The following is a 26,987-nucleotide window of genomic DNA, read 5'->3' on the forward strand; positions in this document are numbered from 1 at the left end:
TTTGTCCATTGTAACTGATGTTGTTCCAAAATTCTCAAATTTCAAGAGCAGGGCAGACGTATTGAGATTTCAGACCAAAGTTCAAAGAAATCCTGGGGGTCTGAATGATGACTTCTCCTCACTTTGAACTCAGATTGAAAAGTAAAACATTAAACATGAAGCAAGTTATTATATTGGGATCTTGTGATTTAAAATAAGTGTTCCCTTCCCTAATTTGTACTGTTTAGAGTTATCATTTTAGTTAATATTTTTAAATACACAGCAAATTGATGAAGCTGTTATTACTGAATTCCATTATGATTTTTGCACTTAAGCTTGTTTTTCTTTTAATGACAAATGTATAAAACAGCTGGAAACTTCCAACCTCAGGCTTTTAATTGTAGATTACATTTGGAATGTGAGAGACAGAATTAATCAAGAAATGTAAAGACTGAAAATAATCATTCCTTTCACAGGCAGGCTCACAAATGTCTGTGGTACCAAGTTGAGACAAGGTTATAAAAGGACACTTGTGTGTTATAACTGGGAGCAGTCCAGTAATCAAACTATTCACTGTCACTCGTATGAAGTCATTCATAAACTGCTAACATTTTAAACACCCCCTAGAAATGAGACACCTTAGTTGAACAGCCAAGGAGTCAGGAGCTGAAACTGGGTATTCAGGTTAGTACCTGTATATAAGGACTTTTTAATACTTTGTTTTTTTTCTTTATAATTAGTCTATAATTCCTTATCCTGAATATTCAGGTAGCCTTGTGTTTGAGAGATTTAATTTGTATACTTTTGAGAAAATATCTTTTAAATCAGGTTGGTCTTATATGACTTCAGTTTTGTAGTGTGGCAAGAGAATTGAGTATTTTACAGAATAAATTCAGGCAGTTGACAAATGGTTAGTAGTAAGATACATTCATGCATATTGAATGGCGAATTCATCTGCTGTGCTCCATATGTGCAACAGTTAAATCACCTGGTTATACAACTGGGTACAATGAGGAAAATCGTCATGGAGCACCATCACAACCTAACGGTAATTACTGGATGCAGTGCTTTGATGAGGCATGTTTTAAGACAGGACAAAAGGTTACATCAATAGGCTGCAATGAGTTAGAACTAGAGGCGGCTCATGCAGAGCATAAACACTACGCTGGGGCTGAATGATCTCTGACTGTAATTTACATTATGTAACATTCTAAATAAGTTGAATTATCCAGTTCTTAAGCACTTCCACTGGAATATTTAAACGGAATTTTTCTTAATCAATTATGTAAGAATTTAAGAATGTAAGAATTTAAATTAAGCAACTTTGAATCATTTTTAGATTTTACTGATTCCAATTTTTACTGAATAGTGTCATGGGCTGACATTCAAAATTCTGGCCACTATCAAAATATTAGTACAGTATAGCCTCAGAATGAATCTTTTCTGGGAATGTAGAGAAGCATAGATATTTAAGATTGTGAATATTAACTTAAATAGTAGGGAGGGGGTTGAAGTGAGATATTCATTTAAATATCGACAGTTACAATTTTATAAAGATCTGTCGACTTGGATCTGCAAAAGATGTTTGGACACTCAGCCGGAATGTCTTCATAAGAATTAATAATTACAAAGCATGATTAATTTTATAAGAGAATTTTTTTTTGTCTGTAAAGTTAAAGTACCCATCCTTAGACAAGTCAGAATATCAAACTTACCTGAATTCCAACCAACTTTGATGACCTTTCCAGCTAATTATGGAAGGGCTCTCTTCACTGTCTTCTAAGCTTTCATTTTTACAATAACAGAATCTAAGATTCATTCTGATGCAATTGCTCGTATTTAATATTAAGTATTTGTTCAATTGCTTCACAGAGTTGAACAGACATATTTGCATTCTTTTAACATTCTAATTTTAATTTGAAATGAGTTTTTTCAATATTCCAGGACTGTCTCTAGATGGATTGAACTTTCAGGATAAAGGGTGACACTTTCAAACTGAATTCTCTGAGCTCCAAGTATCATGGCAAATTAGAAATTGGCAGCAGAACTATCAGACAGTGAATGGCAAGTAACATCAATATGCTGTATGGGTGGGAGATAAGGTGAGGCAGAGAATAGGAGCTGGAGTAAGCCATTCGGCTCTTTGAGTCTGCTCTGCTATTCATTATGATCATGAATAATTATCCAATTCAACTGCCTAATCCCACTTTCCCCTCATATACTTTGATCCCTTTAGTTGCTAACGCTCTAACCATCTGCTTGCTGGAATGATGCCATGCTTTAGCCTCAACTGTTTTTTGTGGTCGCAAATGCAACAGGTTCACCACTCTCTGGATGAAAAATTTCTCCTCTTCTCTGTGTTAAATGGTTTACTCTGTAACCTTAGTCCGTGACCCACTGTCTAGACTCCTTGCCAAATTCTGGGGCAGCAATTGGGAATAAGAGATATTTTCAACCTGGAAAACAGGGTCCTGAGCCCTTGCAAATGCTCAGCATTCAAGAAAAATCCTGACACCACCGCTGCTCTGGTTTAAACCAATGTTTTCTGGGCCCTACTTCTGAGAGTTCTAAGCAGGGACCCAGTGGAGAGTCTTGGACTGAACTGGTCAGATTGAACTAGCATGTAACAAACAGCTGCCTAAACAACCAAAGAAAATCCCAAAGATTCTCTTTTCTCTTTGTGGGTGTTAGGAAGAGAAGGAGGTGCCACTTGAGATTCTACTAAACCAAGCAGATTTCATGGAGCTTAAGTTCCTCATCCACAAAACGTTCTCCTTAATTGACCTGCCTTTGACATTGAGAAGCCAGTGGGCTGTCCCAATGGCCACTACCTCAGCCCTCACACTGCAAAATGGGCTTCCTGCTGCAACCATTCCTGGAACCACTGGAACCCTGTGGCATTGGGTTTATTCAAAGCTGTGCTTAAACATATACCTTGCTCATTTTATTTTTATTTGAGCATTGCTGGGAGAGACACATTATGTTGAAGCTTTTGGTCTTGCACTCATCAGGATTATGTGCAAGAAATACCAAAGCAAAGGGAAAACAACTACTTTACTGTTTGAGTGGACAGTGCTGATGGGCTGGAAAGTGGGCCCTGATAGGTTTAGCTGTTGTTATAGAGAATGCATCAGTTCATGATGACTAACAGGTAACTGCCAGGGTTTGTTTAAATTTTAAACAAGGCAAGCTGACTCTGATTATTCGAGGTATTGACCTGAGAAATAAGCTAGACAATAACTGTCACCTATTTCATTGAGTTGGAACACATGCAGTGCATGTCCGTGTTTAAAATATCTCCACAGAGACCAGTATCCCATCACCAAGTCAACCTTTATTTACATGCGGCAAGACCCTGACACTGATCCTGCTTCCTCAGACACTCCAGTTTTTATCTGTCAGTCAGGGCTCCCTGATTAGAACAGATTTACAGCCCCAGTCAGGGATCTCATATTCTATGCAGCCCACCTGGCTTACCTCATTACAATCACTACAAAAATCAGGGCCTTGCATTTTAATACATGTAGCTTCACTTTACTATGCTCTAGTAGCCCATAGTGAGCCCGAATGTACACACTATTACAATGTACATTGAAGCCAACTGACAATCCTAAATTGTATCAGCATAGTTCTTCAGACTCAACATTATGTAGCAAATGGCATCTGATTGCAGAGTCCCTTTGTATTTGGGCAATATGTTGTGTGTTTCGCAGGTGCAGACTGGTCAGGTATGGTCAGTACCTTGTTTGTGTGGTGACTAACTGTGTGGAGTTTGCACGTTCTCCCCGTGTCTGCGTGGGTTTCCTCCGGGTGCTCCGGTTTCCTCTCACAGTCCAAAGATGTGCAGGGTCAGGTGAATTGTCCATATTAAATTGCCTGTAGTGTTAGATAAGGGGCAAATGTAGGGGTAGGGGTGGGTTTCGCTTCGGCGGGTCGGTGTGGACTTGTTGGGCCGAAGGGCCTGTTTCCACACTGTAATCTAATCTAATCTAAATCTAACATTATGTAGCAAATGGCATCTGATTGCAGAGTCCCTTTGTTATTGGGCAATATGTTGTGTGTTTCGCAGGTGCAGACTGGTCAGGTATGGTCAGTACCTTGTTTGTGTGAACAACTAAAGGGATATGCTGTTTGATATGTATCTGCCGGATTCATAGCAGAATTCCTAGCTCTAACCTGCTCTCATTGCCATATATTTATATAATTGATCCAGTTCAGTTTCTGGTCAATGGTAAACTCTTCAGGATGTTGATAGTTAGAAACTCATGGATGGCAATGCTATTGAATGACGTGGAGGAATGGTTAGATTCTCTGTTGTTGGAGATAACTGCTACCTGGCACTTATGAGGCTTAGACATTTCTCACCACTTTTTATCCAACACAAATATAATCCAAGTCTTGCTTCACATGGACACAGTTGAGGAATTTGGTATGATGCCAAACATTGCACAGCTATCAATGAACATCGCCTCTTCTGACATTGTAATGGAAAGAAGGTCATTGTTGAACCAGCTGAAGATGGTTGAGCTAAAGACTGGACCCTGAGGAAATCAGCATTAATGTCCTGGACTGAGATGATTGGCCTTCAACAACTACAACCATCTTTTGTGCAGAGTATGACTCCAACCAATAGAGACTTTCCTCCCTGACTGCCCGTGACTTCACTTTTGCTAGGGCTTCTTGATTCTACACTCTGTCAAATGTTGACTTAAAGGCTATAAGTCTCACTTCACCTCTGTAGCACAGCTTTCTGTCCATGTTTGAACCAAAGATGTCATGAAGTCGGAAGGGAAAAAGTGAGGACTGCAGATGCTGGAGATCGGAGCTGAAAATGTGTTGCTGGAAAAGCGCAGCAGGTCAGGCAGCATCCAAGGAGCAGGAGAATCGACATTTCGGGCATGAGCCCTTCCTGAAGAAGAACTCATGCCTGAAACGTCAATTCTCCTGCTCCTTGGATGCTGCCTGACCTGCTGCGCTTTTCCAGCAACTATGAAGTCGGAAGGCCTTGGTGGAACCCTAATGGGACATCAGTGAACAGTTTATTGTTGAACGAATGCTACTTGAAAGCGTTGCCAATGATCTTGTCAATACGTCACTGATGATCGAATATAGACTGATGGGATGGTAATTGGCTGCACTAGTTTCGTTCTACATTTAGTTAACAGAACACTTCAAGACCATTCTTAACAAAATCGGGTAGATGCCAATGTTGTAGCTGCATTGGAAGAGTTTGGCTAGGTGTAAAGTTAGTTCTGGAAAACAAGTCTTCAGTACTTTTGCAGGAATGTTGTCAGTACCCATACTCTTTACCATATTCCCAGTGCCTTCAGCCATTTCTTGATATCATTTGGAGTGAATTGAATTGACTGAAGACTGACACCTGTGGTTCTGAGGACCTCGAGCAGACCGAGATGTATTTCTAGCTGAAGCTGGTTGCAAATCTTCAGCCTTATATTTTGACTAACCTTAAAAACAAACAGCGCTGGAAATGTGTTGCTGGAAAAGCGCAGCAGGTCAGGCAGCATCCAGGGAACAGGAGAATCGACATTTCGGGCATAAGCCCTTCTTCAGGAATGGCTTATGCCCGAAACGTCGATTCTCCTGTTCCCTGGATGCTGCCTGACCTGCTGTGCTTTTCCAGCAACACATTTCCAGCTCTGATCTCCAGCATCTGCAGACCTCACTTTCTCCTTAAAAACAAACAAGTGAGCGTTGAACCTTTTGGGGAGTAAGTCCTTCAGAACCTAAAAATGGAGGCATACATTGCAATACACAATTAGCCCATGTCCATTTATTATGTGCAAACTTTGTGTCCTCTGGTTATTTTGAGTTTATTTTGCTTTTATTCTATGCATGTTGTCCAGATATGTGTTGGGTTGCAGACTGTAGGCATCAACCGGGTGTTCAGTGGATAGCCCTTGAGTAGCTACCCTTTCATTTGACATGTTGGCTCCAATGCAGCTTATTTGGTGGACACCCACAGAACAAACAACTATGACATCTGCGACATTACTAAGGATTAACCTGCGATATTTACTGGATATGATCTGACACATTCTTGAGCGATAAAGGGAGTGAAATCCCCTGCGTTTATAGTTCTGGGCAAAGTTGGCAAGAAATGTGTCTGCCAGTCAATGCCTCCTTGTACTGTGAGAAATCTCAGCAAAGCTTTATGCTTGCTCCATCCACTTCTCTCCAGCAAACAAGAATGAAACATAGAATTATAGAAATCCCACAGTGCAGATAGAGGTCATTTGGCCCATTAAATCAGCACCAACTCTCCGAAGAGTACCCACCGTCCCAGTCTATCCCCGTAACCCCGCATTAGTCATGGCTAATCCACCTAGCCTTCATGTTCCTGGACACTATGGACGATTTAGGAAAGCCAATCCACCCAACTTGCACATTTTTGGATTGTGGGAGGAAACTGGAGCATCTGGAGGAAACCCACGCAGACAGGGGGAGAACATGCAAACTCCATACAGACAGTTACCAAAGGCTGGAATTGAACCTATTTCCCTAGCACCGTGAGGCAGCAGTGCTAACCACTGTGCCATTGTGCATAAATTTTGTAAACAGCCTCAGAGGGTGAATTTGTTGAGATGTTGTAAATGTTTCCAGCTCCAGAATGGAAGGAGCCACAAGCAAGAAGGTTAATTTCCACCTTTCCTTTTACAACCACCAGCAATGTGGTCATTGCCCATCTCTGAGCGTGATCTGGTGAAAGATTTCAGTGAGGGCCACCCTTACTGAACCACATACCTCTCACACACTGTTCTTCACTGAGATTCAAAGAGCAGCATTGCTCCCTGAACCTTCTGGGTGGTCAGTACCACCTGCTCAGACCCTCTCCTCACTCCTTCCTTCCACTTTCAGTGTTATGTTTGACCTCCGCTCATTCTCCAAGTTAAGCTATAATGTTGTGTAGCCTAAACAGTCGCTGGTTTGAGCAAATTTGAAGTTCATCAATACTTGTAGACTTTTGCAAGTTGAAGAAACTGTGGAAAGCACCAAGCAGCTGGAGAATCATAGCAGCATCCAGAAGAAAACAAAGAGCTATTGAGCTAAAGTTGTTGACGATACCTTTAAATATCTCTGGTGAGATGGAGGAGGAGTGCAGTGCTTCATGATGCTAAATCTGGAAGCACATTTGAGAGGTTGTGTGTGGGCATTTACTAGAGGATTGAACTCCAAACTGGCACCACTAGTGTCAAGTTCCATCTGTTAATAGCTGGGTACACACTAGCAGTCCTGCTCATCTGGTATCTGGTTCAATGCACAATAAAGACTCTATTTTTGAGATCTAAGAACATCTGATATGTCCAAAATATGTTTGCAAATAATCCCAATTTCTCATCTGACTCTGTTGTCAGAGTCCAAGGATCCATCATGGTGCTTTACAGTTGATTAATTATTGAAACAATGCTGTTATTTTCCATCACAGAGATGACCATTCAGCAAAAATGTTTCTGGAACAGTTCAAAGTCAGAATTCACATGACACCAGGTTATAGTCCAACAGGTTTATTTGAAATCACCAGTCTTTGCCACCTATGAAGGAGCAGCATTCCAAACGCTTGTGATTTCAAATAAACCGGTCACACTATAATCTGGTGTTGTGTGACTTCTGACTTTGTCCACCCCAGTCCAACACGGGCACATCTACATCTGGAACTGTTGGTTGAGGGCGTAACATTAGCCAAGATATTCACCGTATGCCCTGCCTGTCCCAAGCAAGACCATGAGGTCTTTCTGCACCCACCAGGAAAGGCAGAGGATGCTCCAGGTTAACACCTCAGCTGAATGAGCCTTTACTGCATTCCCTCAAAATCTATTCAATGAGAATCGACAGTTGTTCTTTAAGGGGAGCCCTGCATTGTATACAGAACATTTTGTATTATGTCAACTCAAAAGGTATTTTCTCTATTTCTTGTTTTGAACATTGACAGGATTCAGAAGTGGAATATGGAAACTTTTCTTCTGCCCTTCAAAGTATGGCATTCCCAAAGTAACATGAAACTTGCTTTAAGTAAATGTTTTGCTTTCATGACATTCAAAAGGGACATTATACACAATTTTCTTTTCCTGTGGGTTTCCATCAATAAACCTAGAATGAATGAGCTAGTGTGTTTTCACATTTGTGGATTATTTTTAACTTCTCGTTAAATAAAAATATAGTTAAAATCCTCTTTAGTATAAGAGAACTACTAACATGTAAATATTAACTGTTCACCTACTGGGAATTTTGGGAATATATACTGTGTCACATACAAAACAAGCAAAACATTTTTACAGTGGTTTTATTGTGAAACTATGTTGTGTGCAAAAGCTCACAGACAAGAAAGGAAATAGCAAATGAACTCAGATTGGAATTTTTACAGATTCTCTTTTTGTTCAGCTCATAAAGACTATTCCTGAAATAAGGTGTACCTGGTTAGCTGGCTCATGTGATGCATGTCAAATTATCCCCACAGTGACAGAGCAAGCAAAAAGTTTCAAAGTAGATTGGCTGCATAAACCAATGATGGTCTAATTAGCATCAGGTTCAATAATTGTGGCAGTCTGTTTTAATAACTGTGGCAGTTGTTTCAAAGTACCAGCAAACAAGGTTTGCCCAATTCTTTTCAATAACAATCCAGCTCAAATTTAACATGAAACCAAATGAGTAATGTATTGTGTGCACTTATATAAAGACATTTTAAAAATAATAATACTTATTTAAAAGTTTCTTTCCCTAATATTTCATCATTGTTCTCTTTACAATAGTATTAAGGATAATCATTGCTTTTCACTGACTTTCTAATTTGCTATCTGTGAGATGACAGTAATGCGATTAGCTGTTTATTGTGATTGTTGATAATACTGTCGCTAGATTCTTGGACATATTTCAGACTTTGGAAAGAGGAAATCCATGTCCTCGATATCACCATATTTCTGCAGTCGGCAGTGAATATTTAACTAATAATTGTGAAACCTGGGCCTTTTGCTTCGAATAAACTTGATTGAGTGCTAAATTGAGTTTACCAGAATCAGTTCAGTAATCAGACGTCTGGTCAAACAATAGGCCACTTACGTTTATTTAATGCACAGTGGATTCAGCTCAAGTGAATGCATTGTGGAAAGGGCACAGAAGAGGTCTATCAGGCAGATAAGAATGTGAGAGACTTTAACTAAGAGGCAAGTTTAGAGAAACTCAAACTCTATTTATTAGAACAGGGTAAGAAGCCAAATGTCCAATATATTCACAAATGAGAAGTTTTCATAAAATAAATAAACCACCAAAAACTGTTTTCACTGATCAGTAGAGATTTTAAAGAATACATGCAAATAAGACAGAAAGAGATTGGTAATTGTTGTAATGCAGTGTTATATATGACTATAACATGTTGACAAGGAAGAAAAAGAGAATAAAAAAATAAAATGAGAGTAGATCATTTATTGTAAAAGAAACATGTTGCAAAGATCTTGGGAAAGGGCAGGAGAAATGATATTCAGTGAACAGTGAATGTCAGAGAAGCAGGACAGGCAATGGGTAGGTGGTGCCATTGTGGTAATGTCACTAGATTGATAATCCAACAGCCCAGGTTAATGTTCTGGGGACAAATGCCACAATGGCAAATGGTGTAATTAGAATTCTTAAAAACAGAACCTTGAATAAAAGGTTAGCCTAATGTTTCCCATGTAATTACGGTTGATGGACTGAATACCGCATCTGATTCATGAATGCCCTTCAGGGCAGGAAATCTGCCATCCTTATCTGGTCTGGCCTATATATGATTCCAGAACCCATAGCAATGCGGTTGTCTTTTAATTGTCTTCTGGTCAGTTAGGAACAGGCAATAGATGCTGACCAAGTCAGTGATATTCATGTGAGCATATAAGAACTAGGAGCAGACAGAAACAATTCAGCCCCTAGATCCTGCTCTGCCATTTGATACGATCATGGCTGATCTCATGTCAGCCTCAACTCCACTTCCCTGCACGTACTCCATAACCCTTCAACTCATCAATAATTCACAATTTGTCTATTTCCTCCTTAAATTTACTCAATGTCCCAGCAGACACCTCATTCAGGGGGAATTGAATTGCACAGATTCACAATCCTTTGAGATACTTAATTCTCCTCACCTCTGTTTTAAATCTGCCACCCCTTATCCTAAAACTATAACCTCTTGTTCTGGATGTCCCACTTGAGGAAACATCCTTTCGACATCAGCATTTCCAATTCCCTTTAATATCTTAAATACTTCAATTACTGTTTCTCTCATTCTTCAAAACACCAGTGAGTATCAGCCTAAACTGCTCAATCTTTCTTCATAAGAACAAACCCTTATCTCTGGAATCAATCTAGTAAACCTCCTTAGAACTTCCTTCAACACAACTCCATCCCTCCTCCAGAAATGGGAACAAATTTGTATCCAATACTCTAAGTGCAGTCTCTCTAATACTTTGTACAGTTGCAGTATCACTTCCATACTTTTATACTGTCTTCCTTTAGCAATAAGTGACAAAATTCCATTTTCTTGCATTATTACCTGCTGTACTAACATACTCATTTTCTGCGATTAATGCATGAGCAGACTCAAGAGCCCTCTACACTGAAACACTCTGAAATTTAGCTCCCTTTAGACAATAAAGAAGGGTCACTGGACTCAAAACATTAACTCTGTTTTCTCTCCACAAATGTTGCCAGACCCACTGAGTTTCTCTAGTAATGAGTTTTTTTGTTCTGTCTTTGTTTGTCCTGACAAAAATGTCAGTTTTTCAGCAAATAATATATCTATAATATTAAGCTTAATTTTGTATATGTTAAATTCCCAGGATGAGGCTGACTCACCTGCTGGTCCTTGCAGCCCTTTTTGTTGGAGGTGCCTGCCAGTACACCCATGGATATTTCAATTGGCTTGCACGAATTATGGGATATTCTCGGTATTACAGTAATAAATATTATGGGACTGAGCATGAGCCTCCATTGGCAACCAACTGCCCTGCTGAATGCACCTGTCCATCTATTTTTCCCAGAGCTATGTACTGTGATACCCGTAGGTTAAAATATATCCCCGATGTGCCAGCCCGGATGAAATATGTTTACCTGCAGAGCAACCAGATCGACGCTGTACCAGATGGAGTCTTTGACAATGCTACTCATCTTGTCTGGGTTGTCCTCCATTGGAACAAAATCTCCAGTGACAAGATAGGTGCAAATGTATTCTCCAAGCTGACAAGCCTGGAGAGAATGTACTTGGGACATAACAATCTGACCAAGATTCCCTTTCCTTTGCCAAAGTCACTGAGGGAACTGAGAGTTGCAGGAAACAAGATTTCAACTGTTCAACCCAATGTACTAGAAGGTCTCGACAACTTGACTAAGCTACTGCTGAACGACAATGAGCTGGAAGATATCGGAGGCTCTCTCAGAGTTTTAAAGTCTTTGTCTTACTTGGATCTCAGCAACAACCACTTAAAAAAACTCCCTGAAGTACTTCCAGATTCACTGCACCAGCTCTACTTGGACTTCAATCACATCAGCTCAATTCCTACTGAGTACTTCCAACAGTTCCCTAAACTTCAATATGCACGGATCTCAAACAATGAGCTAACAGATAATGGGATACCTTTAAACACATTTAACGTGTCCAATTTAATTGAGTTAGATCTCTCCCATAATAAACTGCAGAAGATTCCTCCGGTCAATGAGAACTTAGAACACCTGTATCTACATGCCAACAAAATCAAAGGTGAGTGGGATATGATTCTACTTTGAAAGGTCTATGGTGTCACCTTATAGAAGTTCCCAATGAGGCTGAATCTGTCTCCCCAGTTGTCCCCATTCACACCTAACTTTTAGTAATGAAGGAGTTGGGAAATCAGTTTGAATCCTCATTCAATATTGTCATTTGAATGCACTAGCGAGGGATTGTCAGAGGAAAAGTTAAACTGAGAGCTTACATTTCCAACATTTTGAAAACGATGACAATACACAGATACATAATGGGCTGTAAGGCTCATGGGAGATCCTATGGTCATGAAAGCAGCACAATGGGGTGGCACAGTGGTGAGCACTGGTGCCTCACAGCACTGAGAACATAGGTTTGAATCCAACCTTGGGTGACTGTGTGGAGTTTGCATGTTTTCCCCGTGTGTGCGTGGGTCTCCTCCCACAGTTCAAAGATGTACAGTTTAGGTGGATTGGCCATGCAGGTATAAGGTGGGATGCTCTTCAGAGGGTTGATGCAGACGTAATGGACTGAATTGCCTCTTTTTGCATTATAGTAATTCTGTGAAAGGGATTATGTACGTGCAATGTCTTTTCTCTTGAAGTAAATTTTCTTTTCTCGAAGTAACATTGAAGCAAATCCAATGCAATGTTAAATTATGACAGAGCTTCACCACATTGTATACAAGCATTAGATCCAATACTGTGAATTAGCTTTAACAGTATATAATATAAAAATTAAGATAAACCTCAATTAATTGATAACAGTAACAGTCGGTGCACTAAAATTGGACACAATGTCCCTTTATCCAGGAGACAAAAGAAAAGTTAACTGCGTAATATTATTCTGTGATGCCCTGTGTGCAATGCACAGGAAGTAAGGGTGATTAGGTCAGAGGCTAGGAATACTGCAGCGAGTAACTCATCTCCTTACTTCCCAAAGCCCGTCCACCATCTACAAGGCACAAGTCGGGAGTGTGATGGAATACTCCCCACTTGCCTGGTTGAGTGCAGCCCCAACAACACTCAAGAAGCTTGACACCATCCAGGGCAAAGAAGTTGCTTGATTGGCACTGCATCCACAAGCATCCACTCCCTCCAACACCAATGCTCAGTTGCAGCAGTGTATACTATCTACAAGATGCACTGCAGAAATTCACCAAAGATGCTCAGACAGACCCTACCAAACACACAAGGACTTTCATCAAGAAGGACAAGAGCAGCAGATATATGGGAATGCTACCACCTTCAAATTCCCCTCCAAGCCACTCACCATCCTGAATTGGAAATATGTCATCGTTCCTTCACTGCGTTTGGGTCAAAATCCTGGAATTCCCTCCCTAACGGCATCATGGGTCAACCCACAGCAGGTGAACTGTCACGAAAGCAGCTCACCACCACCTTCTCAAGGGCAGCTAGGGATGGCAATAAATGCTGGGCTGGCCAGAGAAGCCTATATCCCACAAATGCGTAAAACAAAAGAAAACGTTTTGGTGTGATGTCCTGCACTTCAGTTAGGCTGCCACACTCTGTACCTCGTGTCATTCGTAAAAAGGGAACACTTACACAAAGTGCCAGATTCTGCTGTGTGTAAAATTCATTATATAATTATAACCCTTAAAGTACCTTTAAGCAAAGATGCATCCCTAAAAAGATAAATGCAATGAAGTCCCTCAGCATTCACTCCATTTGTTGAAAATTGTGGCTTTGTTGTTATAAACATGCTGCCAGGGATTCTTCAGATGTTTTAATAAGTGGTGGTCTAGTTTAGCTGTAATTTACTTATTGACACTGTGACTAAGAATCATTACTTATTTTGTAGTATGACTCCTAATATCTGTGTGGCATTTACTTCGCTCTTTAATTCACATTATAACCAAAACTTGAGGAAAAGGAAGGTTTTAAGGTCAGCTGGATGATACACCAGAATCGGGGATTAACCATGAAAATAACGGTGTTAATAAAAGGTATTTGGCTCAAAACATTCGGTTTCCTATCCTACATAAAAATCATGTTTCCAACTGATGTGCACAGAGTTATCAGTTGATAGTAGAGAAGAACTTCAAATCTTCAAAAATCTGAAGTGAGCACACTCACATTGAAATGTCTTGCTGGGAAAATAGAACAGAATTTTATCCTTATTCAGGTATCCCTTAATCCTAGCTTTACAAAGAGGTTACACTTGGGTGAGGAAGTGTCAGCAGATGATCTTCCTTCTGTTACTGTAATACCATCTTTGATACTTTTGCTTTTCTAGTAAGGACTGGTTGGTTCTATAAACGATACTATTGCTTAGTCCTCCTTTTTATCAGTGTTCATCTCAGCTTCTCCCAGTGTTCAGTTTCTCTCGTTCAGGGAGTTGCTGTTTCAGGTTCCCTGGATGTGAAATGAGAGGGATGGACTTGTTTGAGTTTCCAAACAGTGAGAAAGTGAAGACTGCAGGTGCTAAAGGTCAGAGTCAAGAGTGTGGTGCTGGAAAAGCACAGCAGGTCAGGCAGCATCCGAGGAGCAGGAGAATCGATGTTTCAGGCATAAGCCCTTCATCAGGAATGAGACTGTGAGCCAAGGGAGTAGAGAGATAAATGGGAGGGGGGTGGGGCTGGGGGAATGGTAGCTGAGATACTGTCCTATCCACCCTGGTCCAGGAACTCCCCACTACATTCAGGACACCACCCATGCTCTCCACCTCCTCCAGGACTTTTGTTTCCCTGGCCCCCAACACCTCATCTTCATCATGGACACCCAGTTCCTATGCACCTCTATCAGCCATGACCAGGGCCTCCTTGCTCTCTGTTTCTTCCCCTCCCATTGTCCCCCAACAGTACCCTTCCACTGACACTCTCATTCATTTCGCTGAACTGGTCCTCACCCTCAATAATTTCTCATTTGAATCCTCCCACTTCCTCCAGACCAAAGGGATAACCATGGGCACCCGCATGGGCCCCAGCTATGCCTGTCTCTTCATCGGGTACGTGGAACAGTCCATCTTCTGCAGCTACTCCGACACCATTCCCCACCTCTTCCTCCGCTACATTGATGACTGTATCAGCGCCACCTTGTGCTCCCACAAGGAGGTTGAACAGTTCATCAACTTCACTATCACGATCCACTGCGACCTTAAGTTCACCTGGACCATCTCAGACACCTCCCGCCCCTTCTTGGACCTCTCCATCTCCATCAAAAGTGACCAACTCAACATAGACATCTTCTACAAACCCACCAACTCCCACAGCTACCTGGACTACACCTCCTCCCACCCTACCTCCTGTAAAAATGCTATCACTTATTCCCAGTTCCTCCACCTCCACCACATCTGCTCCCAGGAGGACCTATTCTACTCCAGAACACACCAGATGGCCTCTTTTTCAAAGACTGCAACATGGTTGATGACACCCTCCATTGCATCTCATCCACTTCCCGCACCTCCACCCTTGAACCCCATCCCTCCAACTACAACAAGGACAGAACCCCCCTGATCCTCACCTTCTACCCCACCAATCTCCGTATACATCACATCATCCTCCACCACTTCTGCCACCTACAAACGGACCCCACCCCTATCCGCTTTCCGTAAAGACCATTTCCTCCACGACTCTCTTGTCAGGTCCACTTCCCCTCCCAGCATCTTCCCGTGCCATTGCAAGAATTGCAAAACCTGCACCCACACTTCCCACCTCACCTCCATCCAAAGCCCCAAAGGAGCCTTCCACATCCATCAGAGATTTACATGCACTTCCACACATATCTTTTACTGTATCCATTGCTCCCGATGCAGTCTCCTCTATACTGGGGAGACAAGACGCCTACTTGCAGAGTGCTTCAGCGAATATCTCCAGGATACCCGCATCAACCAACCCCTCCATCCCATGGCCGAACACTTTAACTCCCCGTCACTCTCCGCCAAGGACATGCAGGTCCTGGGCCTCCTCCATCGCTACTCCCTCAACAACTGCGCCTGGAGAAATAACGCTTCATCTTCCGCCTTGGAACCCTCCAACCACATGGGATCAATGCGGATTTCACCAGTTTCCTCATCTCCCCTCCCCCCATCTTATCCCAGATCCAACCTTCTACCCCAGCACTGCCCTCATGACCTGTCCATCTTCCTTTCCACCTGTCCGCTCCACTCTCTTCTCCAATCTACCACCTTCACCCACCTCTTGCGTTCTCAGCTACCTTCCCCACAGTCCCACACACCTCCCATTTATTTCTCTACCACCTTGGCTCACAAGCCTCACTCCTGATGAAGGGCTTATGCCCGAAACGTTGATTCTTCTGTTCCTCAAATGCTGCCTGACCTGCTGAGTTTCCAAACGGCCTAATGGAAAACTTTCTTCCTGCATATGTAGGAGTGCATGTGTCTGAACGTGTTTATGTCTGTACATGCATATGCATGTGTGCGTGCATGTGTATGTATGCTCACGCATGTGTGTGAGACTGTGTGCGCGCATGCATGAGTCCGTATGTAAGTGTAAATGTGAGTGTGTGCATGTGTGAAAGACTGTGTGTGTGTGTATGTGTGTGTAAGAGAGAGTGTTTTGTGTGTGTGTGTGTTTGAGTCTGTGTGTCACTGTTAAAATCATTGGAAGGGTGGATTAATTTTGCTGAAAGTCTCAACAGTGTGAACTGGTCACATCCATCATGATTGATGGCATGAAAGCTCAATTAAGGCTGGATCACAGGAACAGGAAGTGACCCTCAAATCTGTACCACCACTCAATGACACCAAGGCTGCACCATATCTTAACTCCATGATCAAACTTAAGCTCTTGTTCCTAATTGTAAAGAACAGAATTGTCATTTGCATGCGAGTTTGCTGTATGCCAACAAAATTCCCATACATAACCTGACTCTGTGCCAATAAAAACTCTATTCAATTTTCTGCTAATGAATTCACCAGCTGGGAACTCTTTTCCTCCAATTGCTGCAAAATGGAAGAAATGTGAGGCTGCTGTAAAACTCCAGCTGGTCTTTACCCAGTCTGGTATGAGCTGTGCAAACATGATGAGTCCAAATTAATTTTCCAGCAGTATGGAGCTAGATTACCACAGCTGATACCACAGTATACTCCATACTCTGTCCTCTGTCAGGCAGGAGAATGGAGAGTTTTTGTGATGCAGTGGCAATATTCTTGCCTTTGGACCAGAGCCCTGCGTTAAAGTCCCACCTTCTCTAGATCTGCGTCGTAACACTTCTGAAGAGGTTGATTAAAAATATCTATCAGGCAAGGGAGAGATCATAATCAGAAACATGTCAGCTCGTGTTAATGTTGATTTTGATGTCTGAATGCAGCTGGGTGGTATCTGTCCATCTTTACAACCCACACATTCCTGTTGTGGATGTGCCTACCTTCCTAACCAGGCATTCAATAACTGTACTAAGGTTAAGGATATGTTTGGGATTTGGACCACAAACAGGTCAAGATGACATTAATGGTAGATGGTAACTGAGCAATCCCACAATCTCCCTCGTGTGGTTACCTGGAAGAGGCTGGCACTGCCTGGTACACGTTGGGCAGCCCAACGTTTGTTATCTTTGGGCCAATCTGGCTCAAGTGAAGGCCAACCACAGCACTGTAAGATCTTTAAACAAGAAGGTCACCAGGCAAAAGACTGCAAGCAGATGAAGTGCTGCAGTGAGGAAGATTTGACAAAGAAGGACACAAGGAGGGAGCAGAGGAAAGAACAGAAAGAGACAGCGGATCACCAAACAGCAGCACTCTGCCAGCAGCAGCCTCCCTCTCCCCTCCAAGCTGTACCAATGGAGGAGGAAGCCACAGGGAAACAGCTGGAGGAGTAGCAGCTGGTGAAGCAGAGCAGAGAGAAGAAAAGCCCAGGAAGAGAGTAAGTCATGTCCCAAGCCAATAATCCTTTCCAGCATGGATGAAAAAGAATGTTGCTATTCGGATGAGGAAGGATAGGAGTGATACCTACAAGGCTCTGTGATACTACGCCTTAGCATTTACAGGCAGTGGGCTCAATGGGCCAATGATATGATATAATTTACTAAAATGTTCTGTTCTGGTTAAGTTCAGCTCAAAACTCCCACCAGCAATATCCAGTCTGGTCTTTCTGATTGTGCCATAAATGAGGTTAGATAATCGGGCAAGGCTGACAGCAAGCTAAATGCCTTCTTCAGACTCCTGATTGACATTGTGGAAGATGTTAGATTGTATAGTACCTTTGGGAAAGTGAGGCAGCACCTGAGGAGCAGGAGAGTTGACTTTTGAACATAAGCTCTTCATCAGGAATGTGGGGTCTGCATGGAGAGGCCCAAGGGGGCTGAGAGATAAATAGGTGGGCAGTGGGGCTGGGGGGAAGGTAACTTGGAAGGAGATAGGTAGATGAAGGTGGGGGTGATGGTGATAGATCTGGGAGGAGGTTGGAGCAGATAGGTGGGAATGAAGATGGACAGGTAGGACAGTTCAAGAAGGCAGTGCCAAGTTGGAGGGTTGGATCTGGGATAAGACGGGGGGGAGGGGAATTGAGAAATTGGCAAAACCGAATTGATGCAAAAGCCCTTCATCAGGAAATCAGAAAACTAACACTCGGCAGGTGCAAGTGAGATAGCCTCTCCATCACAGTTAAGAACCTAGTCATCAGATCCAAGGCAGTCTTAGTGTTGTTGTACATGGTACAGGTTTGACCCATTCCTCACTCCTGCCTCATGGCAAGCACTCAAGTGACCATCTGGAGGGAGAAAAAGAATTGTGTTCACAGCGACATGATGAATAAATTTATAGTTAAGGAGGAGAAATACATGCCCAAGATCATCCTCATTCTGTCAGCCACCTTTGTGTATGGCTGCTTCTAGCTGTGCACAGACCCTCAATTTACCTTCTGTAGGATCCCCTGAGCTGTGCCTAATGAAGAATGTACATTGTCAAGTTCCTTAGAGTGGAACTTATTCTATTGGGGGAAGTGTATTTTTATTCCCAATTTAAAATGGCTTGCCTAAGTCTGTATACTTGATATAGAATATATATTGTAAATAGTAAGACAATTATAATCATAATAATGCATCTAAGAATGAAGTATGGTGCATGGAGGCAAGCAACGGTTAGCACAGTTGCATCACACAAGGATCTGGGTTTGATTCTAGCCTTGGATTACTGTGTGTGAGTTTGCACATTCTCCCCGTGACTGCATGGGTTTGCTCTGGGTGCTCTGGTTTCCTTCCACAGTACAAAGCTGTGCAGGCCAGGTCATGGGGATAGGGTGGGACACTCTTTGGAGAGTCAGTGTAGACTTAATGGGCTAAATGTCCTGCAGCAACACTGAATTTGATGCATCTTATTGCATATTTTATAATATTCAAGTTAAAATGTTTGTAATGTATTTTTTGCAAGTTTTATGAATAATGTATGTTAATGGTTGTTAATACCCTTGGGTTCTGCCTGGTTGTCCTTTCTCATGCTTCCATATCCATGCATTGGACCATAGGCTTGGAATCAATCCTTTTGGCGAAGTCCTGCAATTATATTGTCTTCTCTGGGAGAGCTGACCAGAAAACTCTCCCACTCATCATCCAGTTTACATTACAGGCTGACAATTGACTGTTTGGCCATGTTACAGACAGCCACACCCACCATGCCCAACAACACTTGGTGAGAAACTCAAACCTGGAGCATTTAGCCCAGAAATAGAGACATTACCGGTACCCCACAAGACCTATGCTAGGAGAGGCCAAAACAAAAACAAAACAGCTTACGTCTGGTTGCCAGTTAGTGAGTCACCTGGGAATTTTCTGTGTCTAATCCATCTAAGCTCAGCTTCAATATAGAATTCAAGAATCTGTTAACTTTCAATTATTAAGTTTACATATAAGAGTCAGTACCTTCAAAGGACAAAATTGGCAGGAAGGGAATCTAATGAATAGATTGAATATAACAGAATAGGAGGGCACCCATTAAAATATGAGTCTGATGCTGAACAACGTCAATCAGAAAGATTCCAAATTCAATCTTGTGTTCATGCTGAATGATTTCATTTCAGCCAAGGATACACCTAGCCTAGGAATGTGACTGGAGCATCAATCAGAATCCTCATTTCTGAACTTCAGGTTCCTATTCACGAAATGTCAACATAAACTGTTTACTTATGTTGGAGTGACATTACATGGAAACAGAACCAGGCTTAGTTATGATACTATTCATAGTTGAATAGTTCGTGAATACCTGAGTCATTACTTTCCACAAGTCCAGCATTCCACTCCCATGGAAGTGAGCCAGTAGTTATCAGAATCTGTTTGCAACAATACTTCTGTCCAGTTGAAATGTGACCCATGAAAATGGGGTGGATGGAGTTGGGGGAAAGGGATTCCCGGTCTGGAAAATTTGCCAGGAAACCCTAACCTTGAAATGTTCTGGATGCAGTGATGTCCCCAGTACATAAGCCTGCACAGTTATGTCTGCAAGGTCTCGCTGGGGAGTCTAGGATGAGGTCTTGCCCTGGTCGCTCAATCACAATCCCATTATAAAGGATCTAATGCGAAAACTAACAAGCAACTTACTGTGTAGTCGTGCTGGTTCCTGCATTGGCAACTAACAGCTGCTAATCTTCCCTGCTTCACTGGCAAAAATTTAAGAAAATTATTTTTGTGAGGTGAATGTTGCCTGCGAAACTGGTATTTATTGTTCATTTTTAATTGGAAGGGACTGCCAGGACTCTGGTGCTAAGACAGTGAAGGAATGGCAATATAGTTTCAACTCAAACGTGACTTGGAAGGGAACTTGCAGATGATGGTGTTCCCATGTACCTTCTGCCTTTGCCCTTCAAAGTAGGACAGGTTGACAGTTGAGAAGGTGCTGTCAAATATATAGCGAGGTTGTAATATTTATTAGTTCGATCACCTGATGCCTCATTCTATTCTTGGTACTATTCACAGAATAAATATAACATTGGTGTGAGCAAATTTCCACATGAATTCTGGAACAAAATAACTTAAGCTGAGAGCAGACAAAAGATAGAGACCACCTCAAGAAGTTCATCTTGTATGAACAATGAAGGACAAGGAAAGGACTTTTGACTCTTCACCCAAGTAACTGCGATGATTTGAGTCTCACAATGCATGCATTCAACTCACCATTCAAAATACATTATCCTCTAAATGCAAAACTACCCAGGCCACTTCAGTCAGGCGTTCGACAAGGTTCCCCATGGGAGACTGATTAACAAGGTTAGATCTCATGGAATACAGGGAGAACTAGCCATTTGGATACAGAACTGGTTCAAAGGTAGAAGACATAGGCTGGTGGTAGAGGGTTGTTTTTCAGACTGGAGGCCTGTGACCAGTGGAGTACCACAAGGATCAGTGCTGGGTCCTTTACTTTTTGTTATTTACATAAATGATTTGGATGCGAGCATAAGAGGTATACTTAGTAGGTTTGCAGATGACACCAAAATTGGAGGTGTAGTGGACAGTGAAGAGGGTTACCTCAGATTACAACAGGATCTGGACCAGATGGGCGAATGGGCTGAGAAATGGCAGATGGAGTTTAATTCAGATAAATGTGAGGTGCTGCATTTTGGGAAAACAAATCTTAGCAGGACTTATACACTTAATGGTAAGGTCCTAGGGAGTGTTGTTGAACAAAGAGACCTTGGAGTGCAGGTTCATAGCTTCTTGAAAGTGGAGTCACAGGTAGATAGGGTAGTGAAGAAGGCATTTGGTATGCTTTCTTTTATTGGTCAGAGTATTGAGTACAGGAGTTGGAAGGTCATGTTGCGGCTGTACAGGACATTGGTTAGGCCACTGTTGGAATATTGCGTGCAATTCTGGTCTCCTTCCTATTGGAAAGTTGTTGTGAAACTTGAAAGGGTTCAGAAAAGATTTACAAGGATGTTGCCAGGGTTGGAGGATTTGAGCTACAGGGAGATGCTGAACAGGCCGGGGCTGTTTTCCCTGGAGCGTCGGAGGCTGAGGGGTGACCTTATTGAGGTTTACAAAATTATGAGGGGCATGGATAGGATAAATAGACAAAGTTTTTTCCCTGGGATCGGGGAGTTCAGAACTTGAGGGCATAGGTTTAGGGTGAGAGGGGAAAGATATAAAAGAGACCTATGGGGCAACGTTTTCATGCAGAGGGTGGTACGTGTATGGAATGAGCTGCCAGAGGATGTGGTGGAGGCTGGTACAATTGCAACATTTAAGAGACATTTGGATGGGTATATGAATAGGAAAGATTTGGAGGGATATAGGCTGAGTGCTGGCAGGTGGGACTAGATTGGGTTGGGATATCTGGTCGGCATGGATGGGTTGGACTGAAGGGTCTGTTTCCATGCTGTACATCTCTATGACTCTAATTTTGGGAAATCACATCTGTGAAATTGCCACCTAACCCTTGCCAAATGTCATCCGACCACTGCCTTCAACCCCCAATAATCGCATCCAGTCTCAGAGTCATAGAGATGTACAGCATGGAAACAGACCCTACAGTTCTAATGTCCATGCTGGCCAGATATCTTAGATAAATCTCGTCCCATTTGCCAGCATTTGGCCCATATTCTTCTAAACCATGAATATTCTTCATATTCATATACCCTTCCAGATGCCTCTTAAATGTTGTAATTGTACCAGCCTCCAATTACTCCTCTGGCAGCTCCTTCCATACACGCAACATCCTCTGTATGAAAAAGTTACCCATTAAGTCCTTTTTAAGTCTTTCCCCTCTCATCTTAAACCTTTGCTCTCTAGTTTTGGACTCACTGGGGAAAAGACCTTGTCTATTTACCCCATCCATGCCCCTCACAATTTTATAAACTTCTATAAGGTCACGCCTCAGCCTCTGACACTCCAGGGAAAATAGCCCCAGTCTATTCAGCCTCTGCTCTTAGCTCAAACCCTCCAACTCTGTCAACATCTTTGTAAATCTTTTCTGAAACCTTTCAAGTTTCACAACATCCTTCCGATAGCAGGGAGACCAGGATAACACACAATGTTCGAAAAATGGCCTAACTAATGATCTGTACAGCTGCTATATGACCTCCCAACAGCTAACCCAATGCACTGACCAATAAAGGCAAGCATTCCAAACACCTTATTCACTATCCTATCTACCACTTTCAAGGAACTATGAACTTGCACTCCAAGGTCTCTTTGTTCAGCAACACTTTTCAGGACCTTACTATTAAGTGTATGTTTCTGGCCTTGATAGTGCAAGGCAATTCCTAAGTTTGACTCATCTGATCTCCACCCATTTGCGCAAATCCAGCTCTCACATAATAGATAGAATAATATTAAACACCAACAATAATTGAGTTTGAGTTGGGTAGGAAGTAACGTCTTTTTATAGTCCAAAAGCAACATCAACATGGCCACTTCTCTTTTAGACCATAAGACTACAGAATATAGGTGCAGACTTAGGCCATTCAGCCCATTGAGTCTGCTCTGCCATTCAGTCATGGCTGATTTGTCTCTCAACCCCATTCTCCTACTTTCGACCCTAACTCTTGATCTCTTTACTCATCAAAAACCTATGCTGCATGGTTGCACATGTGGTGCAACATTCTGTTGTGATAGACTATTTTGCGAAATAATCTCAGGAGCCTTGAGGTCCAGGTTAATGATCTTCTATTGTTCCAATGTTGGGAGAATCCACCCCAGAAAAGATTCCAAGATAGCACTCAAACTCAATGAGGATTCATCTGCTATTTGTATATCATAAGTGACATAGATAGTACACTACTCCAATTTAGAAATGATCTGTTTTTCACATGTCCCAAAAGTAGCAGGGTGGCTGTTTCCCCTATTCCCTTCAAATTGAGGGGTGATAGATATAGGGCAGATGTCAGAGGTGGTTTCTTTACCTAGAGAGTAATAGGGGCATGGAATGTCCTGCCTGCAACAGTAGTAAACTTGCAAACTTTAAGGGAATTTAAATGGTCATTGGATAAACATATGGCTGAAAATGGAATAGTGTAGGATAGATAGGGGGCACAGATGTGGGCGGCACTGTGGCACAGTGGTTAGCGCCAGAGACCCGGGTTCAATTCCCGACTCAGGCGACTGACTGTGTGGAGTTTGCACATTCTCCCCGAGTCTGCGTGGGTTTCCTCCAGGTGCTCCGGTTTCCTCCCACAGTCCAAAGATGTGCAGGTCAGGTGAATTGGCCATGCTAAATTGCCCGTAGTGTTAGGTAAGGGGTAAATGTAGGGGAATGGGTGGGTTGTGCTTCGGCGGGTTGGTGTGGACTTGTTGGGCCGAAGGGCCTGTTTCCACACTGTAAGTAATCTAATCTAGATAGGTTTCAGATTGGTTCCACAGGTCAGCGCAACATTGAGGGTGGAAGGGCCTGTACTGCGCTGTAATGTTCTATGTAATGCATTTTGTGTTCCCACCACCCCCCTGTCCTCCAAGGTGCCATGCCATCTCCTCTCCTAAGCCTGTGTTTCAATCCCATTCTTGGCATAACTCCATTTTTTTTATCTCTTAGCCTGGTGCAGGGTTATCCTCACAGTCCATTTGTAAATAGGACTCAATGCTGTTTCAACCATCTTGCAGTTTGCACAGAAACTCTGTCTGCTCGATCAGCATCTGAGCATGTTTATAACGTTTAATTATTTTTTCGTTTAACCTGACTATTTTCTTGACCAAGAGTAAATAAAACCTAAATCTTAAATGATAAATGGCATTAACTAAAACTGTCTACCTAATTCTAAATCCAAGTAGAAAATCATATGAATTTACAGGTTATCTCATGTCATAGCTAAATTGTCCCCAAATAGCTCCAAGGTTCTGCACATGGGTATTTGTTGTTAGTATGCCAATAATGGGTTTAACTCCCAGCTCCAGACATCCACCTCAGAGACTCACATAACTGGAAAGAAACCATAAGGGAACATTGGTCCCTTCCATGGATTATGCGCATAACTCTGCACCAGATGAACAAAAAAAGGGGTTTTGTCAAGAATGGGAATGAATCACAGGTTTCAGAGAAGAGATAACATGGCACCTTGGAGGACAGGGGGTGATGGGAACACAGAACATATTACATATTACATAGACAAGAAATACTGGTCTGCCAGCAATGCTCACATCCTGCGAACAATTTTTTTTAAATTCTGAAAGCCACATATTATTGGCACTTTAAAGGGATAATGCAATATCTGATGTGCTGCACTTTAAGTACCAGGTATATGTTCACTTGTACATTCTCCAGCATGTCTCTAACATTTCAGTCTGTGGTGTTTGCAGAGTTTACTGTGGACAGCTTCTGTAGAACCAGGGGATTAATCAGCTTCTCCAAGATTCAAGTGCTTCGACTGGATGGCAACAGCATCAAGCAAGATAATATTCCACAAGAAGTAAACAGCTGTCTTCGCCAAGCAAGAATAATAAACATTTGATGTGTATTCATATATCTTATTACAATGCCCATTTACACATGTAAACTTCCTTCTACAGCTGGAGTATATAATGACTAGGCATCCAGCTTCTTCAGAGGCTTCACTTGTATCTTATTTCTCTCGTGATTTAGTTAGTGATTTGTTGTAGCAAGATAGAGAGCTATTCCTCCATGGATCAACTGAACAAATTATTCCCATTGCATCTGAAACTTTTTCTTCAGCATTACAGTGCTTTGGCAGAAAATCAAGCCAAGCATACTTCATGATCTGTTACAGAATATGCCACCACGCCAAGTCACTCATTACATTGCTCCCTCTGCTGTTTATTGGGCTGAAAAGGATGAGCTTCCACTCAGCTGCAGGCAGCTATTAAGCCAACTTTATTTACACCTCCCAAACAGCGAAGGCAACACTAAAAGGGCAGTATAATAATACGCTCAGCTCTTGCAACATCTATGCCCTGATCTCAGGAATTTTCATCGAAACATTTATTAACTTAATGCTTTGAATTGCCATCCACTAAATTATAAAAGACACCAAAACTTTACCTCTGGTTTAGATACAATCTAATAAAGCATGATACCAATTGGCTGATTTCTGGAGGCCATCATGTGTCATAGTTTTGGAATGATGTGGAGGTGCAGGTGTTGGACTGGGGTGGACAAGGTCAGAAGTCACACGACACCAGGTTATAGTCCAAAATGTGAAATCTCTCTTTCGGAGCGTTGCTCCTTCATCAGGTGATATTTTTGGAAGGCTTGACTTAATTCTTATTTCAATGCATATGGGGTTAATGCAGCACAGTCCTCTGGTTTATTGACTTAGTGCAGAATTCTGAAAACATACATGTTACCTGCAACATGTGGTGCTTGTACTCATTTTTCAAAGATAACTTATAAAAGAATAGTTATATTCAAGGAAACGATCAGTAACTTTCTTGATATCGAAGCTATTAAGGCAATATGAGGATACTGAATGAAAATGTCATTGAAGTAGAAGATCAGACATGACTTAGCCGAATGATGGTGCAATGATGGTCAACGGACTGACTCTTATTCCTATTTCCCATGTTCCTATGTAAGTTTATCCTCAAAAAGTACTTTTCAGTACTGATTCACAGCTGGCAAAGTGCAAAACTGAAACCTTATTTGCACACAATTCAGAAACTTTTATTTGCGGAGATATCTATTGTACACATGCACCATTGAAGCCAACAGCCCTCATTTCAGTCTGTTCTTATTATAAAGGATGCAATGCGTCCCCAGCCTACCATCAGAATACAATTACATGCTCAGTTAAGAACTGGTTGCCCAATTTCCACTTCCCCCATTATATACTCATCTTTTTAAAGGGTGTGGGATCCTGTGATATTGGAAACTTGGAAAATGGTCACCAAACATCTTTATCTGTGAAAATGAATATCAATAGGCTGGTCTCTCATGGAGGGACATCATAACTATGGTCATTCTTGCTCTCACTCCATAACCATAAACTACACTAGTACACCTAGACAGGGTAAACAGAGGAAGCATGTGCCTGAAGACTGGGGAGTCTAGAACATGGTATCACAGTTTAATGATATGGGCTAAACTATTTAGGACTGAGATGAGGAGAAATTTCTTCACCCAGCGAGTGGTAAGCCTGTGGAATTGTCCACCACAGAAAGTGGTGGAGGGCAAAATATTGAATGCTTGCAAGAAAGAGTTAGGGCTAAAAGGATTAGGGTATGGGTGAAAGCAGTAACAGGGTACTGAATTAGATGACCAGCCTTGATCACATCTTTTTACAGAACAGACTAAATGGCTTATTACTGCTCTGAATTTCCATGTTTCTGTGTTATGCTTCACTTCAGGTGGAACTGAATGGAGACTAGGAACAGCAATCTGGTTGATTTAATGTTCTACCAGGTTCAGGGGTCATTCTGGATAATTGCATTTTGCTTTACCA

At 42.0% G+C, this 26,987-nt stretch overlaps 2 protein-coding genes across 2 annotated transcripts in view; one reads left to right on the forward strand and one right to left on the reverse strand.

Moving 5' to 3' along the window:
• The window catches only part of LOC122563122 (lumican), a 409,094-nt gene that overhangs the window by 171,508 nt on the left and 210,599 nt on the right, over positions 1–26,987 (reverse strand).
• Positions 555–25,224, forward strand: fmoda (fibromodulin a). Its single transcript, XM_043716572.2, has 3 exons — positions 555–663; positions 10,800–11,716; positions 24,889–25,224. The coding sequence occupies exons 2-3, from the start codon at positions 10,801–10,803 to the stop codon at positions 25,038–25,040; spliced, it is 1,068 nt and encodes a 355-aa protein (XP_043572507.1). The 5' UTR covers positions 555–663; position 10,800; the 3' UTR covers positions 25,041–25,224.

The sequence above is a fragment of the Chiloscyllium plagiosum genome, unplaced genomic scaffold (assembly GCF_037043375.1).
Source record: "Chiloscyllium plagiosum isolate Xiang-an unplaced genomic scaffold, Cpla_swu_hap1 HiC_scaffold_26, whole genome shotgun sequence".
Lineage (NCBI taxonomy): Eukaryota > Metazoa > Chordata > Chondrichthyes > Orectolobiformes > Hemiscylliidae > Chiloscyllium > Chiloscyllium plagiosum.